Source organism: Alternaria atra (genome assembly GCF_907166805.1).
Source record: "Alternaria atra isolate CS162 genome assembly, contig: 28, whole genome shotgun sequence".
NCBI lineage: Eukaryota > Fungi > Ascomycota > Dothideomycetes > Pleosporales > Pleosporaceae > Alternaria > Alternaria atra.
In genome coordinates, this window is record NW_025091326.1 from 1,433,456 (window position 1) to 1,451,882 (window position 18,427).

General features: G+C 51.5%; 5 protein-coding genes across 5 annotated transcripts; 3 read left to right on the plus strand and 2 right to left on the minus strand.

Annotated features, from left to right (window-relative positions):
- Positions 1-365: 365 nt before the first annotated feature.
- Positions 366-3,857, plus strand: ALTATR162_LOCUS7529 (uncharacterized protein; the record flags this gene model as incomplete). Its single annotated transcript, XM_043315157.1, has 2 exons — positions 366-802; positions 857-3,857. The coding sequence occupies 2 exons, from the start codon at positions 366-368 to the stop codon at positions 3,855-3,857; spliced, it is 3,438 nt and encodes a 1,145-aa protein (XP_043171092.1).
- Positions 3,858-3,977: 120 nt separating this feature from the next.
- ALTATR162_LOCUS7530 (uncharacterized protein) lies at positions 3,978-5,423 on the minus strand (the record flags this gene model as incomplete). The annotated part of the gene is made up of 2 exons (XM_043315158.1): positions 3,978-5,122; positions 5,177-5,423. The coding sequence occupies 2 exons, from the start codon at positions 5,421-5,423 to the stop codon at positions 3,978-3,980; spliced, it is 1,392 nt and encodes a 463-aa protein (XP_043171093.1).
- A 584-nt stretch (positions 5,424-6,007) lies between these two features.
- Positions 6,008-10,923, plus strand: ALTATR162_LOCUS7531 (uncharacterized protein; the record flags this gene model as incomplete). The annotated part of the gene is made up of 2 exons (XM_043315159.1): positions 6,008-6,068; positions 6,116-10,923. 2 exons carry the CDS (start codon positions 6,008-6,010, stop codon positions 10,921-10,923), a joined length of 4,869 nt encoding a protein of 1,622 aa, XP_043171094.1.
- Positions 10,924-11,466: 543 nt separating this feature from the next.
- On the plus strand, positions 11,467-12,807 carry ALTATR162_LOCUS7532 (uncharacterized protein; the record flags this gene model as incomplete). The annotated part of the gene is made up of 3 exons (XM_043315160.1): positions 11,467-11,799; positions 11,861-12,529; positions 12,646-12,807. The coding sequence occupies 3 exons, from the start codon at positions 11,467-11,469 to the stop codon at positions 12,805-12,807; spliced, it is 1,164 nt and encodes a 387-aa protein (XP_043171095.1).
- A 1,415-nt stretch (positions 12,808-14,222) lies between these two features.
- On the minus strand, positions 14,223-16,093 carry ALTATR162_LOCUS7533 (uncharacterized protein; the record flags this gene model as incomplete). The annotated part of the gene is made up of 2 exons (XM_043315161.1): positions 14,223-14,471; positions 14,525-16,093. 2 exons carry the CDS (start codon positions 16,091-16,093, stop codon positions 14,223-14,225), a joined length of 1,818 nt encoding a protein of 605 aa, XP_043171096.1.
- Positions 16,094-18,427: the final 2,334 nt, after the last annotated feature.

An 18,427-nucleotide genomic window follows, 5' to 3' on the forward strand; every position in this document is an offset into this window, starting at 1 on the left:
GAGTAGCAGTTTTCCCGAACCCCAAGGTCATGCACGCTGTGATTGGTTAATTAGAGAGCATGCAACCCCACATTTGGTGCCTCGCTCCATGACGCATGCTAACCTTTGTCACCAAGAACATCGCATATAGGTATGTGATCTACATGGTAATGTTCACATAACATAAAAGTTTTTGTATAGCACGATGGCGCACTCAAGGCACCCGGCACGTCGCGTGTCGCTCTTTCCACGTCGAGCGCGGCTCCGCTGGAAGAGGTAGGCACGATGGAAACACTCACCGTGGCCCTACCAAACCACGAGTCTCACCCCGTTTCGATTTCATGCACGAATGAGATATTTGTACTTCCGATTTCACCTCTACCAGCATGGCGGGAGGCCCTGACATCGTTACTGTACCCGGTATCGCGACCCTTCCACCAACAACAGCAAGACAGATTGGTTCCGGACAGGTCCTTGTTGATCCCAGTTCTGTCGTCAAAGAGCTCATTGATAACGCTCTGGATGCTCGGGCGAAGAGTATCTTTGTGGATATTGCTGCCAACACAATCGACTCCATCCAAGTCAAGGATGACGGCCATGGCATACCAACCGAAGACCGCTCGCTTGTATGCCGACGCTCCTGCACCAGCAAGATTAGAGACTTTCATGATCTGAGAGAGGTCGGAGGGAAATGGCTCGGCTTTCGTGGCGAGGCCCTTTCAAGCATGGCCGAGATGAGTAGCTCACTGTGTGTCACTACCCGAGTAGAAGGTGAGCCAGCCGCTGTTAAACTCAAATATGGTCGTGACGGCGAGCTTGCTTCGTAAGACTCTCATCAGTACTTGCACCTGAAGCTATCTAGTACTAAAGTATGCAGCGTGGAGTATGACTCGCACCCAGTTGGTACGACAGTCAAGGTCACCAAATTCTTCGAGCTTATACCAGTCCGAAAGCAAACAGCGCGCAAGAATTCAGCCAAGTTGCTGGCGAAGCTTCGGCGGCTGATGCAGGCCTATGCGCTCGCCAGACCTACTATACGATTCAGACTCCGCGTGCTGAAAGCGAAGAACAACAACGGTGACTTTGTCTATGCGCCCAAGACCGATGCCAACATCGAAGACGCAGCCCTAAAAGTCATCGGCAAGGATTGCGCTCTACAGTGTGATTTGACTGTTCTGGAAGCAGATGGCTTCGAAGTTCACGCCTTCCTACCTAAGCCAGGCGCTACTGGGTCAAAGATAGCTCATCAAGGGGCCTTCGTCTCGATCGATGCGAGACCTGTGTCGAGTAGTCGTGGTACTACCAATCAGATCATCAGAGCCTATAAAGACCGACTTCGCAAGTCGAATCCTTCATTCGCCGGTGTCAAAGATCCCTTTTTCTGCTTGAACATAATATGTCCGCCTGACAGTTACGACCCCAACATTGAGCCAGCCAAAGACGATATCATGTTCAACAACAGCGACATAGTAATTGGTGTTGTTGACAAATTGCTCAAAGCCTACTATCCTGAGGCCGTTCAGGAAGTTCACCAGGCTGAACCACCGAATTCTGCACAACAGCAGTACGGAGCTTTGCCAGAACAGCTACCAAGTCGCGTTGAAAGCCCCACCATGGTTCATGAGAATGAGCCTACTAGCCCAATCGAGGAATCTCCGACCAATCTGACGCAAGCGCTGCCACGTTGGAGGTCAAGCATGTATGGCATCGACGAAGATGATCTGCAGTTCCTGCAACAAGAACATGCACCGGTGATCGAGGAAGAGGAAGGCCTCCGAGCGGCACAGATATCTAACCCGTGGACTATTGCTCGAATGAATGCCACGATCAAGCCTAAGCAAGCTCTCAGCAATGGACAGTTGCTGAGTCCAGCCAAAAGCCAAGGAGGCGGCAATTCGCATTTTAGCTCTCCCAGTCCTGCTGTCACTCCCCATCGGCCACGCCCAGTGTTTCCTCTGACCCCTCAAACTTCGTCAAGAACGAACATAGCGAGGTCTCCATCGGATGTTGAACTGGAGCGCAGTATCCAGCATGTACCGCAGCTGAGTTCAGAAACAGGTAGTTCCGGTGAAAGTACACAAGACAGCACGACAAATGTACAACGTCGCTATGAGTTCAGCACCTCTTCTTTACACACCGGCATGTCGAACCACTTTAAACAACCCGATATCCATCCAACAGACTCACCGCTCTCAAGCTTCAGTCAGTCAAATACCAGCCCGCAAGGTATAGTTCCTTCAGTACATTCAGCTCTACGTAGTCGAAGAGCTCCACAGGCATACGCAGGCAAGCCCTTCGCACCATCAACACGAGTGTCATGTAATGCAGGATCTAGAACATCTCTAGCTGGCGTACAGTCTTTCCAACCAGCTCGTCATCAGCATGCTGCGATGAACCAAGGACCACGACTTCCTGCTAACACTTTGTCTGCCCCACGCAGACCCATCCTCAACGCAGCTGAACACACAGTTCCAAACCAACTCTACTTGAATGACAACAGTGATATTCGTGACTTCTTCGGTCGCAGTAGAGATGTTCAGGCAGCTGGCTCTTCGATCACATCCATCAACTCTGGGGTGGGGATACATCAGCTTAGGGGGCGGCCGCCCCCGTTCAGTGATAATGCACCACAACTTTATCCTCACGGCCAGCGGAACGTCCTGGCGGATAGTCATTCTCGAGCTCTCTCCGCTGAACCACAACCCCGCGCGAAGGGGACCAGAGATCATCTGCTGTTTGATGATGACCGTGTAATGAACACTGATCCTCGAAATACGGCTCAGCAGTCACAGGGGTTTGCCCAACAACAAGGTTCTCCTCGTGCTTCATCTGCAGGGATTCAGATGTCGATGTCGTTTGATCAGCGATCGGCCGGTATTAGAGATTCTCTCAGTATCCATGACGAAGATGGTACCAGGTTGGAATTGCGCAACGCATTGCGTCAACTCCAAACCCATCATGACCCGTTCCCTCAATCGCCCACTCCCAAGTCCTCCTCACTCGGAAGCGAATGTCGCTTCGTTTCCCAGAGAGTCAGCCAAGTAGCAGTGCCTTTAAACACGCACCATCTTGACCAAAGCGCCAAAGAAATGGAGGCGTACTTCAGATCACAACAACAGCAACACTCTAGCTCTCCAGCCCACCCCCAGAACTCCTCTCAAAGACACGAGCCTCGCATTGCCCCGCCCCACGAAATCTCCAGCGAAACACGTCGCCCCAGACGCCGCACAACAGACACCCTCGAACGAACAACGTCCTCCAAACTTCCCCTCGAGCGCACACCCAAAGGTTCCCACATCCAAAATTTTATTCTTCTCCTTCCTACAAGCATCCACACCATCATGCAATGCTCTCGAAAACTGGATATGCGGCGCAATAGCCCAGAATGGGGTTACCCATGTGGAGACGCATACAATGTTTTTGCTGAACCTGTGTTTGAGAAGAAGATTATGAAGTGGGTCGTTAAGCTTGATGCTATGTTGTGTCAACTGTATGAGAAGAACGGTGGCGTGGATACGAGGTGTGAGATACACGAGGGCATTCAGCGGGCGCTTGATGCAAGGAAAGAGGTGAATGATGCTGTGCCGGAGGTTGAGGGTATGGATTATGATATAGTGAGCAGTGCAGTCGGACCAGTCGAACATGATATTTTAGAGGAAGGTGGCGATGCTACAGATGTCGTGGTTCGGCAGCCTGCTGTCGAAGCTGAGAGGACGGTCCGCGACGACGAAGAGTTTGATTTCGATATGGGTCAATTTGTAGATCTGACGGCGGAGGATGAGGGGCAGATCATGAAGACAGCTGGCGAGGGAAGTGTGGAGGCAGTGAAGGGTGAGTATGATGAGGATATCGAGGATGAGATGTTGATGGATTTATGAGGAAAGTGGAAGAGAGCAATGTAATGCGCGAGTCAGACTCGACTCTAACTCTAGCACTGTTATGTAGTATCACACTCTATTCAGTATGCACTAGCATATAAAAGGCACATTCGAAGAGTTCTATACCTCCCTAAAAGCGACTTCCTCGGGCAACCTAAAACTTGCACAGAACATCCTCTTCTTAGGCGCGACATCCCTTACATCATATACATTCACATCCTCCATATCTGGTGTAATGGTTGTGCCCAACTGTCTGCTAACCTCTTCGCAGATACCCTTAATCTCCTCCACGTTGTCGTCGCTCTTGGTCGAGAAACAATGTACGTGAATCATCGGCAGCTTCTGAGAAGTATGCGGTGCAAGGAGTTTCTTGATCTCAGAGGCAGGGTGTCCGGGGACATTGGCGTAAAGGCCAATGAAGGAAGGGAGGAAAGTAATGGCAGAGGCGGGCAGATTCATGACGTAGTGTGAGAAGAAGCGTGGTTGGACAAGCGTCTTGAGGGGTTCAGGTTGTTTGTTTTCTTCTGGTTTGCTGCGGGAGAACTTGGTCTTGGGGTAGATGGCGACGGAGTGCTCGTCGCTAGTCAACAAATCGGCAGAGGCTTGACGAATGAAAGCCCCGCCATCAGTGTTGAAGGAACGGACAAAGTCGCCTACTTTGTTGATCTTGATGTTTCCGACGAGCGAGTTGTAGGATTCGGGGTTTAGATCGTTGGCCCAGACGAAGCACTTCTTCTTTCCAGCGGGTATCGCAAAGGGGCCTACGCCGGCCATGACGTCGCATATTGCCTCGCCTTCGCGAAACATGTTGCAGAGCCGCTCGTGCTCTGTGTGTAGACGTGTGTTCCAGTATACTTTTGCAAAGTCGAATTTGAAGGTGCATCCTTGCTCGCGCAATTCGACGTTCATATCGTCTGGCCCGTGGAGCACTTCGTACTGGAATGTGCGGAAGGCATTCTCGGTGCCTACGTTGTCGAGCTTGTTGATGACAGTCTTGACCATGGGGTTCTTGTCTACAAGGACAGTCCCAATGAGGTGTTTGTAGGGCCAGTATCGTTCGCGGAGGTTCAAGTGGGCGACATGACCGGCGAGGGCGAAGCCTTGGGGAATCTCATCGTCGTGTACGGATTCGGGTGGGGGAATGATAGCGCTCGTTATTTCGGAGTAAGTGAAGTAGTCGTAGTCGAGCTGCAGCTGGTAGGGTATCACGCCTAGTGTGCCGTCTTGCTCGAGGCTCTGTAGCTTAGAGGACCATGTCGTTCGATCTGCCTGGTTTCAGACTCAGTACTCTCGTGTACTACTAGCACAACGTGACTCACCACTATGCACAACTTCTGGTCGCAAAAGCAGGCATTTGGTTCCCTTGGACGCTCTTTCCGAATCAGGGTCGACTCTTATAGGGTCTATCCGGTTGTTTGGGAGCGTGTCCTTGCTGGCGGTGAGTTCCTTGCGGCATCGCGATATGTCTTTGGGGTTGAAGATGCGGGCGGCCGAGGTGGGGATGGTCTTTTGGAAGAAGCTGCGGTCCAGCACCTTCATGGCGCGGTTCACGGGCGGTGCGAACATGTCGTTCGTCGCTTCTGTCGCCGACATCGAATCGTACGCGTTGAATGCGTGTCGCGTAGTTTTGCGTGGGTTTGTCGCGGTGGTGAATTATTTTTGGTGAGGAATGACGCAGGCAAGGTTAGGGTCTCCTCCCCCCAGCATTCCACATGTCAGGTACCGACGCGATTTGGAGCTACCCCTCGAGATGTGGAAAGCGTGTCTGACAGACGATATGTCATCATGTTTGTCTTTTGATTCGTCTTGATCATCTCCAGAGGTGTCAGTGTCTCTAAACCCCGTCAGGGTCTGCTGCGCGACAGTCGAGTCCAAGCGTAACAGTCGGTTGCAGGGGTCTAGGACTCGTGCCAGGATCGCGTACCTAATCTTGAGCAGTTGGTGGTTCAATCAACAGAACAACAAATACTCATGCACTACTACACCACCCCCTGAACCGCGAACACTCCCCACTAAGCCCGTCCACCGTCGTCGCCGCCCATGAAGTCTCCCAGATTCCGCGTCTGACCGCTGCATAGACCGAGCACCCCGTTGCCATCTCCTTTCTCCGTATACCCCGGATTCCTGGGAATTAATTTACAGCACACATCATGGCGTCCGGCGGAGGGAACATCAAGGTCGTGGTGCGATGTAGGCCTTTCAACGGCCGAGGTATGCATCCCTTGCATCAACATGCGGCTGTGGCTAACAAGGCGTAGAAAAGGCGCGCAATGCACAATGTATCGTGCAGATGAAGGGCGACCAGACCATTCTCTCTCCTCCATCACATGCCGATGTCAAAGGAAAGGCCGCCAAAGCCGCCGCCGAAGGCACCAAGACGTTCGCTTTCGACAGATCATACTGGTCCTTCGACCGCGACGCTCCCAACTATGCTGGCCAGGACAACCTCCACGAAGACCTGGGCAAGCCGCTGCTCGACAATGCTTTCCAGGGATACAACAACTGTATTTTTGCCTACGGTCAGACGGGTTCTGGAAAATCATACTCTATGATGGGTTATGGCGCCGAGTACGGAATCATCCCCAAGATTTGCCAGGACATGTTTGAGAGAATCAAGGTATTACAAGCAGATAAGAATTCATCCTGCACCGTGGAGGTGTCGTACTTGGAAATCTACAACGAGCGCGTACGCGATCTGCTCAACCCGTCAAACAAGGGAAACCTACGAGTTCGAGAGCATCCGTCCACCGGTCCCTATGTCGAAGACCTGGCCAAGTTGGTCGTCCAGTCCTTTCCGGAAATCGAGAACCTCATGGACGAAGGAAACAAGGCCCGTACTGTGGCTGCGACCAACATGAACGAGACGTCCTCTCGATCGCACGCTGTTTTCACCCTTACCCTCACCCAGAAGCGCCACGATGTCGAGACTAGCATGAGCGGGGAGAGGGTGGCCAAGATCAGTTTGGTCGATTTGGCAGGATCAGAACGAGCTCAGTCCACTGGTGCGACTGGTGCAAGATTGAAAGAGGGTGCAGAGATCAACAGGTCACTATCCACACTTGGTCGTGTCATTGCAGCGCTTGCAGACCAGTCATCCGGGGGAAAGAAGAAGACACAAGTGCCATATCGAGACTCCATCTTAACATGGCTTCTGAAAGACTCATTAGGAGGAAACAGTATGACGGCTATGATTGCCGCCATTTCTCCGGCCGACATCAACTTTGAGGAGACACTTTCTACGCTCCGCTACGCCGACTCCGCCAAGCGCATCAAGAACCATGCTGTCGTAAACGAAGACCCCAACGCGCGCATGATCAGAGAACTCAAGGAAGAATTGTCAAAACTGCGGTCCCAACTAGGCGGAGGAGGGGGCGGGGGTGCCGGAGCAAACGGCATTATGGAGGAACAGTACGCACCCGACACGCCATTGGAAAAGCAAATCGTCTCTATCACTCAAGCAGACGGTTCGATCAAGAAAGTCTCCAAAGCTGAAATTGCCGAGCAGCTTGATCAGTCCGAGAAACTCTATACCGAGTTGAATCAAACCTGGGAAGAGAAACTGCAAAAGACAGAAGAGATCCACAAGGAGCGAGAAGCTGCACTGGAAGAGCTTGGTATCAGCATCGAGAAGGGTTTCGTTGGTCTGTCAACACCAAAGAACATGCCTCATTTGGTCAACTTGAGCGATGATCCACTCTTGACTGAATGCCTCGTTTACAACCTCAAACCGGGCACGACGACTGTAGGCAACTCTGATGTTGAGGGCCAGACCGCGCAAATCCGCCTGAACGGCTCACAAATTCTTGCAGAGCACTGCCATTTCGAAAACGTAGACGGCAAGGTGACTGTAATACCTCAGGAAACAGCTAGTGTGATGGTCAATGGTGTGCGCATCGATAAGCCAAGGTTACTCAAGAGCGGCCACCGCATCATTCTTGGCGACTTCCACATCTTCCGCTTCAACAATCCCCAAGAGGCAAGAGCCGAGCGTGCTGAAGTAGGCACAAGCCTGCTCCGACAGACGGTTACCGCCAGCCAGCTCAACTCTCCTTCGCCCGCACCAAGACCCGGTCACGACAGATCGTACAGCGCCATCAGCATAGCAAACTCTGACTTCGACCCCGACAGTCCCAGAGCCGGGTCACCTGCATTCTGGCAGCGCGGTCGTGAGTCCGAATTCTCTTACGCACGCAGAGAAGCTCTTACTGCGTGGTTGGGGCCCGACAAACGTATCGAGAATCTCCCAGACGAAGACTTTGAGGCACTGTTCGAAGATCTCAGTAGGTTGCGCGAGACCCGCAAAGCACGCCCCGAGAGTCGGATATTCAGCGACGAGGGAGATACAGAGTCAATGTCGTCATATCCTGTACGAGAAAAGTATGCTTCTGGAGGGACATTGGATAACTTCTCGCTCGACACCATGTTGACGATGCCGTCTACGCCAAGACAAGACGGTAGCGAAAAGATGGAGGAGATAAGAGAAGACATGGAAGACAACATGGACCAGCAGAAAGAGGACTACAGTGCGAAACTGAAGGCTGATGCAGAAGCCAAGATTGAGTTGGAACAGTTACGGGCTGCAAAAGAAGAGATGCAGAAGCAGTTGCAGCAGCAACAAGAGGCTTTTGCGCGCCAAATGAAAGAGCTTGGGCACGAATGGGTACCTGAGAGCGTACCTGAGAGCAGTGGGGCTCCCGAAGTCGAAACAACAGATGCGCACAACGAGCAGAATGAACAGCAACTGGAATTGATCCGAACCGTGTTCAAACAGTGGCGGCGAAGAAAGTACGTTACTATGGCGGAGACACTTCTGCAAAATGCAGCTGTTCTGAAGGAGGCTCAAGTCATGAGCCAACAGATGGACAAGCACGTGGTCTTCCAATTCTGCATCGTCGATGTTGGCCACACTGTTCCGTCATCTTACGACTTGGTGAACATGGGTATCCCCGGTGAAGACGATGAATATCTCGACAGCCAGTCTAAGCCATGTGTTGGTGTTCGCGTTATCGACTTCAAGAAGGAGGTGGTACATCTGTGGTCATTACAGAAGCTACGCGATCGCGTACGACGGATGCATCAAATGCACCAGTATATGAATCGGCCAGAATACTTCCAACACTTCAACCCTGAGTCGCCATTCTCCGAACCTTGCATGCCCGAATTCTCGCGCATTGGCGATGTGGACGTCCCGCTTGCTGCTGTATTTGAGTCAAGAGTGCGAGACTTCAGCCTGGATGTCATTTCTCCTTACACGGCAAACCCTATTGGTATCATCCGGCTATCACTGGAACCCTCCTCTGCGGAAGCCCCTTCCACTACACTGAAGTTTAATGTTGGTATGCATGAACTTGTTGGGTTTCCAGAGCGAGAAGGCACCCAAGTCCATGCCGTACTCTTCGTACCTGGTATCTCTGATGAGAGTGGAGCCACGACCACAACCTGGATTACCGATTTTAACGAAGGTCCTATCCGCTTCGAGAGTGTACACAGTATGAGCCTTCCCTATCCGAGCCCGCGTGAGACTTTTCTTCGAATCTCTATCTTCGCGAAGGTCACGGACATCCACCTCGATAAGCTTCTGAGTTGGGACGACATGCGCGACTCAGCAGAAAAGCCCAAGCAAAAGCGCCGCCACGCACGATTGCCAGAGTCAGAATTTTATACAGAGGACACACATGACATCTTCTCACGTATCCAGATCCAGGAGATCACGGATGACGGGACGTACCAGCCCGTCGAGGTAACACAGAGCAATGTTACGGACGCTGGGGTATATCAACTTCACCAGGGTCTAGCGCGTCGCATCGTTGTCAATCTTACCCACACTTCTGGAGATACGATACAATGGGAAGATGTAAAGTCGGTACGCATGGGTCATATCCGAATGGTCGATGCGGCTGGCAACAGTCCCAACTACGGCTCACCCGTAAAGGAAGTACCTGTCGATCTTATCTCTCCCCCTGTCATCAGGAAGAACGCCGACGGCACCACAAATGTCAAGTTCGTAGGGCGATGGGACAGCACAGCTCATGCGTCACAAATTCTCGATCGTGCGACAAAGGACAACTTCCGCGTCAAGGTCACGCTCCTCTTTGACGTCACATCCTCCAAGCTCATCGAACCGATGTCTTTCTCCTTCGACCTCTTCGTACAGATCCGGGGCCGCTCTTACATGCGCCAAACGTCCCTCTTCTCTTTAGCCAGTATCTGGAACACCGTAAAAGTCGTTCACTCGACAGTAGGAATCTTCAACGTCGCTATCCGGCCTACTTCCGTCAAGCGCGCGACAGACCTCTGGCGTATGAACACAAAGGATGACTACGTAAAGGGCGAAGAGCAGCTCGCAGGTTGGACACCGCGTGGTGTCTCTTTGGTGCGTGACTTTATCCACGTTGAAAAACGCCGCGCCCGAATCGCAGATATAGAAACAGCGCGTTCCGTCTTGTCATCCAAGGCACTGAGCATACCGGCCGCCGCACTTGCTTCCTCCAAGGACAAGCCCTTGGAGGAAGCTCAGATAGCACTCCTACAACGCATGATCTCGCTCTGGAAAACTAAGCAAGCCCCTGCGGAAATCATTCTCAACCCCACAAACCTTGAGCCACCCGCCAATGGCGCCGCCTTTGCGCCTCGCTCTTCTTCTCCGTCACCCAGCCCAACACCTAGCTTGACAGCCACCGTCCGCTTCATCAGCAAAAACCCGAATCTCATGAAAGCATCCTACCTCCTCACCCCAGATCCAACAAACACGCGCTGGATCCGGCGATATGTCGAGCTACGGAAGCCATACCTTCATATTTACTCAACAGATGGCGACGAAATCAACGCCATTAACGTCAGCACCGCGCGCATTGACCATTCGCCACAGATTGCGAAACTACTTGGAGGCGGACAGCAAAGCAACGGACAAGGAAATGCCGGTGTGCATAAGGACGTCGTCTTTGCTGTCTTTGCCAGAAGCAACACATATATCTTCCGAGCGAGGAGCGAGAGGGAAAAGATTGAGTGGATATTACGATTGGATCAAAGTTACTTCAGCAGCGAGGGTAGTGAGGCGTCGTCGTGAGAGGAGAAGAGTATCTACTTGGAAAAGTTACATTCAGACACGAGGCGCCATGTGAGAGGTTTCTTATTCTTGTGTCTAAGTTGTAGAAAAGTAGAAGATGGTCGATTGGGATTTTGTTCCTATCTTCTTCCTTCCTTGGCGTTGCAGTTGGGCTTTTTTGTAGCTTTTCTTGGGATACCCAGAGTATAGTGGATGCTCGTCTTGCGCAATTATTTAGCGTAGAGGTCTTATCAATTCAGCTTTATTACTTCACTGGAACCCTGTTTTGATCAGCTCTGACGATCTTCATTATCCGATCTGCTCGACATGCTGTTCGCAATAACTGCACCTCGTCGTAGATCCCGCCCCGCAAGCACGAGCTAGCTTATTCCCAGAACCCCTCATATGCGACTTCCCGAGGCTAACCTTTTGATCGACACAACTTACTCGAATAACACTACTGTCTCCAATGCATAACTTTAGTAGCATAATGTATCTCGCGTATTCTCCCTGGAGATATTCTTACACTTGGATCTGAGATAAGGAAGCAGAGATTGGTTCACCATGGCTGGTACACAGAAAGAGAAGACACAACATGATCTGGACGACAAAAAGCTTGGGTCGTACCTGCAGCGAGAGATACCCAATCTAAAGACACCTGTAGTATCGACAAAGATCGGATACGGACAAAGTAATCCGACCTACTTTGTTGATGATGCCGCTGGTACACGCTACATCCTCCGGAAGAAACCCAGTGGAACCATCATCTCACCCGTAGCTCATCAAGTCGATCGAGAATACAAAGTATTGAAAGCGCTAGGAACAGTTGAAGGCTTCCCGGTCCCGAAAGTATACTGTCTATGTATGGACGCTTCAATCATCGGAACTGCTTTCTATGTACGTCCCGCTCCCATACTGTTTCCACATAATCATCTGACATGCCCCTCCCAAAAAACAGATCATGGAATACATCCACGGGCGCATAATAACAGATCCTAATCTTTCCACGCTCTCCATCTCCGACCGCCGCGCCGCGTGGGAATCCGTCATATCCACCCTGGCCTGGCTGCACTCCATCGACCCCGACACCATCGGCCTATCCTCCTTTGGCAAGAAAACCGACTTCTATACCCGCCACTGCAACACCTTCTCCCGTATCGAGGCTCAACAAGCTCAAGTCCGCGATGTCGCTACCGGCCAACAACTCGGTCGCGCACACGCCCATTTTGACGAAATCGTAGCTTACATACGAAGCCATCTACCCAGGGAACGTACTTGCATCATCCATGGTGACTACAAGTTCGATAATATCATTCTACATCCTACGGAGCCGAGAGTCATTGCTGTGCTGGATTGGGAGCTGAGTACGTTGGGGCATCCGCTCATGGATGTTGTTTATGTGACTGGTCCATATTGGAATCGGGCTAGTAAAAGTGGGATTCCTGGGGGACCTACGGTGCAGCAGGTGGTGAGGGATGATCAGGGAGGAGATGTTTATGATGAGGAGAATTTAGCGGAGAATGGGTTGCCGGGGATGGGGGAATTGCTGGATGTGTATGAGCAGAAGGCGGGCTGGGATCCTAGAGGAGATAGATGGGATGTTGCGAGGGTTTTTCATTTGATGAGAGTGAGTCTCTTGCCTTTTCTTCTCTTGTTCTTTACATGGCGAAGAACTGTATCTGGCGTATGGTTGCGATGAAAGAATTCATGTGTAGAGGACAGCTCATGCTAACACCGCTCTAGGGAAGTGTGATAAGCCACGGCATCCAAGCACGAACCATCAGTGGACAAGCCAGCAGCTCTTTCTCCCACGTGTACTTTGAGAACACCAAACGAGGACTTGATGAAGCGCTTAGGCTGGTAAGGCAGATGAAAGAACAGGAGGCACCAAAGAGCTCGCTGTAGAATAATATACGTCATGGCCCATCAAACTCCGTCCGCATCGCAACATTACGCGTCAAACGTCTCGAAGCGCTGGTCAGCTTCACACGTAGTCAAGTACCATACAACACGCGTACACCGATCTACATCTCCACCTTCCCTATTCCCCCTCAACTCTCCATCTTCCATCCACTTCATCCCCACTATACTGTCAGAGACGTACTCCACACCGTACAATCCATATACATGCTTTCCTTCTCGCCAAGCCCGCATCCCATCTCATCCGGTTGCAGTGTACACACGCGTATTGTAGCAACGCAATCCTTTCCGTTCCGCTCCGATATGCATCACCGTCTCCAATCACTGCACGATCTCTCGATTCAAGTCTCGACGGACCAAGACTTGCCTTGAATCACCAAGACATTCTTTTCACAAATCAAGTACCAACCAAGACCGTCTTGGCTTCTGTGCATCAAACAAAAGATGTAGGCGCAGCGCGACGCACGGATCACCGCCGGAGGTTTGTCCGCCTCGTTACCTAGTCGGCCATTGGCTCAAACGGGGCAGGTACGTGTCAGAAATGATGAAGTTCCGCCAAGATGGCCAAGCTTTCATACTAGTCCTCGGAGGTCGGAGGTGTAATGCTGGCGCGGCCACTAGGATGTGAGACGGTTGAGGTGTTTCATGCAGTGTGTTATATGCCGTTTTAATTGTCTGTGATTGTCTGTGTGCTCGCCAGCCTTGTCTTGCGCGGAGTGGGGGCGGAGATGCGATGGGATGGGGTTGTAACGATGGAGTTCTGGGGATGTGGTCCTGGTTGCTTAGGGAAAGAGGCAGTAGTGAGGGTTAGACGATGATTTTGGAGAGGAGCTGGAAATGAGCGTGACGAAAAAAGATATAGAGAAAGCACCAAGATGGTGGGAAAGAGCAACAAACGCGCGCATGCATTCGAACATTGTTTGTGGATCTATATGGATTGGACGTTCTATATGCCCATCAAAGTGCAGTGCGCAACTTGAAATCATTGCCCATGGTATCTGTTGCCCCTTCCCGATTTTTTTACGCCGACGCTATGCAAAAGCCGATAGGAAAAAGATAAACTTGAAATACAAAGAGTGAGATTGAGATGGTGCATTACAAGTTGTTCTGTTGTGGCGCCCTAGGTCTAACGGTTGGAATGGATGGAGGAGTGTGTTCTATAATGGTAGAAGCGTTGAGACCTGCTGGCGGCTTCTGAGAGAAAGCAAGAAGCGATGGTGAGAACAGAGAGAATAAAACAGGGGGTATAAAGGAGCGTGATGCTTTTGGCTCACGTGAGGCGTATACGTGGTTGTACAACGAGTGAGAATCGGACTGGAAGAGAAAACGCCGTTAAGACAGCTTGACAGCAGAGATCGCACGGCGTAGAGCGATGGTGTTGAAGTCACTAAGTTTGGCGTTTAGTGATCCGCAATGTCTTCGTCCATGCCGGGATAGATGATATCTGCGACGTAGATGGCCTGGACGTGTTTGAACAGTACGAAGAACCACATCGTGATGACGGCGATGGTAAGACCGTTCCCGACATAGAGCACTGTTTCGTCCTTCAAGGAATTGCCGATGGAGATGGTAGCGATGACGAAACCGGTGTTGGGGAAAACCATAGCCCACCAACCGAGATGGAAATAGACAGCCCAGGAGTTGATGACCTAAAGGTAATGTTAGTAATAGTCATTGAGATGAGACACAACGGCGGACTTACAGCGATGAGAGTGACCATGAAGAACCACATAGCTAGAACCCAAAGGAAAAGCGCAACAATGAGAGCCAGAGTCCTGAGTAGCTTGGCATCCACAAGGCCGTCTCCCTGCAAGTCGAAGTCATCGGGAAGAGCGTTGGCCATACCGATCAAAGCCAAGCAGGTGAAAGAAGGCGGTCCGACAGCGATAAACATGGCTCCTCGATGCTCGCGATCGGGGTATCCGACCTGCATAAGACGACCAATATAATGCGCGTACATGAGAATAGCGACCGTAAATCCAAGACCCTGACATCCAAGTCCAGCAACCAGAATTGGCATTCTGGCAGACACGGGCTGTGAAGCGGCAATGGTCGATGCAATCGTGCCAGAAAGCATGATAGGGAAGATGGGAAGAAGCCACGAAGGCATGAAGCTGGTGAGCTTGTACGTATGGCAGCAGAAGAGGAACGAGTATTGAAAGCTAGCCAGGCAGAAAGCGAAGAAGGTATAGGCCCAGAAGGCAACTGCCATCGTGGTAACTGCCCAAGCTCGGTTTGGATGATCCACTTCGTAAGCTTCTATGACGTATTTCTGAGTACCGGTGATGATTGTAGCGATAGAGAGGAAGAATGGTCCAAGGAAGAGGCCTTCACGTTCGTGGGTGATGGAGCCCTTGAAGGATCCAGCATACTTGGTGAAACGAAGAACCATGGTCATTGTTACAGCAGTAAACAGCATGAGGTTGAGGATGTAGAAAACGGCACCGATGGTAATGAGACCGGGGAAGGAATGGGGCTGGATAGCGATAAGCGTACCGAGACCACCCGTGGCCATCGTCAGCGTGTAGTTCGCCCATGTGTAGTGTCTGATTCGTTCTCCGAAAGTAAGATATGGCTGATTAGGGTCCTTCCTGCCGGGGATCTTAGTGTGCTTGTCCCATCCTGAGTGCCCATCGTCATGCTTGTGCTTCTCGAGGTCGATATCGTCCATCGGTGGCGGAGACTGATGAGCTGGGTCTCTGAAGGGGTTCTCTGGTTCTTGTGGCCTCTCCTTCGTATCGACGCGATATCCATTAGCGTCAACTGGGCCGGGGAAGTATCCTGCGTCAGATGCATACATAGGCGCTGGTGTATGCGCTGCCGGTGTGTTGTTCGCCCATGTATTGGTGCGAGTGGTCTCTCCAGACTGGAAGGCGAACTGGCTCTGTTGAGGCGCCAGCTGAGGCTGAGGTTGGTACTGGTTTGGATGTAGCTGTTGCTGTTGTTGTTGCTCTGATGGTTGCTGCTGCTGCTGCTGTTGCTGCTGCTGAGGGTTTGACAAGCGGGAGTAGTTGTTCACATCCCGGCTTGACTGAGGTGAGTGTTGTGCCTGTCGAGGTCCAGAAGGCAGTCCATATTGTCCTTGCTGCTGAGGGGTCTGCATGCGAGGCCCGGAAGGCAGGCCATACTGGCTCAGTTGCTGTGACTGAGGGGAATATTGGGATTGTTGTTGCTGGTCAGATGCGAGAGGAAATCGACCATTCTCAAAATTAGGGCTGAAGTTATCCTTTGTGCCAAAGGACAAACCTTCTGGTTGGTAGCGAGTATCCATTGTGAAGTGAAAGAATAGGTGGCCTGCACCGTAAGAAGACTAAAAGATGGACGTGATGGTAGATAAAGGAAATAACCCGAAAGAAACTATGACCACAAAACGCGCAATAGGGACAAGTATTGACCTGCACGGGGCAATTTGATAGAAACCCAAGAGGCGATGCTCGGGACTACACCAGTGTATTAACACGCGCCGAGCGGGATCAACATGGGGCTGTCTCTTTACTATCGGTCCTGTTTCGAACCGCGTACCAATCTAGCGCCCAAAGACCTCTGGCAGCTAGTCAGAGAGGCTCCAAGGAGCAATGGTGGGATCTCAGAGTGCTTGGCGAGGATGAAGTGTTGCGTACATCCTCCTAGTATCCACATCAAAGCGTCGAATAAGCTCCGGGCTGCAGCCAACGCACGTGCTTCTAGATAACGACCTGAGGTCGTCTTCGCTTCATCTAGTCCCAGGAATGGAAACTCCACCTTGGTAGTGCACGACGCGCCAAGACGTTTGACCTAGCTTCCGTCGCTTAGAACATTCAAGACGAATGCTTATCGCATTCTCTGATCTGCATCGTGGCTATGTTGCTTGCGTACTCTGTGGATAACTTAATGTTCGCCGGATGATTTCGTGTGTTGAGTCTACGCAGTTTCGATGTTGTAATTCCCAACTCATATGAACAACACTGGGGGGTCCTTTCTTACTCCATATCTCTAGGGTCTAGAGCAAACCTGACGCATCGCTTCAAGGGCAACAGGACCGAATCGCTCTGACACGGCATCGGCTTCGCGCCGCGGAGCAGGGAGAGTCCCTTCGACTTCAGAGAACCCCTAGTCGGCTGGCTGGCGGTCTCCAATTTGGAGCACCATGAGATGGTGCGGTCCGGGACCCTCCGAGTTACCAGGGTATATTCCTAAGCGCGGAACATGGGCAAGGAGAAAATAAGATGCGGCTCAAGCTATTGAGCGGCGGTGATTCGTGGTCCAAAAAGGGGCGTCGAAACGGATGACGAAACGCTTAAAGCGGAGCCCGTTGCGTCGGCTTTGATGCCAAGCATCCCGCGCAAGACGCACCAAAACAAGGGGCCACCGTTTCGCAGCCAGATGAAGCCACAGCCGCATACTAGAACAGAGATAAGGTTGAGGGAAGTTTGACACTGGCGGCACTTGATGCTTGCATGCGCACAAACCTTGTCGGGCCAAGATCGTCGCGAGAAATCTCGAAGTCGTCTCAACAATGCCAGAAACCTCGCCCAAGATCCACTCTGGTGTTTGACTCTGCTTCGGCCAAGGCTAAGCCTTAGGCAAAAAAGCCTATCTTAACTCATCGACTTCTTGAAAAAGCGCCGGGCCCCCACGTACGTTCCAGAAGCCTGCCTATACATTTGATGCTGCCGCAAGGTGAGCGCGTACAACCTTGGAGGTCGTTCGTAGAGAAAGAGTACATGCTGTTCGATTCGTCGACGATCTGTAAACTTTACCTTTGCCACGCCTCCGTTGTAGGTGGATAACATGCACTGCTTCGCGTACGGTGGGTCTGTGATGAAGAAGTGCTTTCTGGGCGTGGGCGGTGCATTCTCAACACCTTTTCAAATTCAAACGACCAATCGGACCGTGATCCAGTATTCGAGGCAGTGCTGTCGATGCGTCGATGACGCGCAGAGCCCAACGTTGATGCAAATTGTGAATGATCAGAGGCAAGGGGACGTGAAGATAATCAACGGGGCAAGAGCTGCCGGATGATGATGATCTGCACCTGGGCATGAGGCTGAACGCTAAAAAGCGGGCTGCGCCGTGCACTTGCCAAGGAGTGCCTTTGGGCACTTTTTCACATGTCAACATCGCTCTGATCACAAAATGCACCTCGTTGCTCGCGGGCGAACAGGACGGCGCGACGCGGAGCACTGCGGAAGAGACAAGAGTTCGCCAAGTCAACATGTGTGTGTGTCGCATCTTTGACCATACATAAATTGCGCTCATATACTCGCGGTCGGCTTATGCGGCGACGTGAACGAGAACGAGATTAATCATTCATTACTTTTCAAAGATACAAGTGTGCTGCGGAGACGCAGCACCATACAGTGAAGCGTTTGTATATTTGGGCGCCTTTAGCATGTGTTCTCATCTAAGTAACGCCGCTGAGGTCTCGTATTGAATGTGATCCAACGTAATACATGCCTAGAGAACGCCCGAGAATACCCGGCTTATGATTAGAAAATCAATCCTTCTTCCAACGATGCCCACTGTGATAGATCTTTTTCTTAGCTCAGATCGGTCGCGCATCGATATCCTTTCCTACACTCGGCGAGCCTTGTTGCCTCACATCTCTGAGAGTGCAGCGAGATCC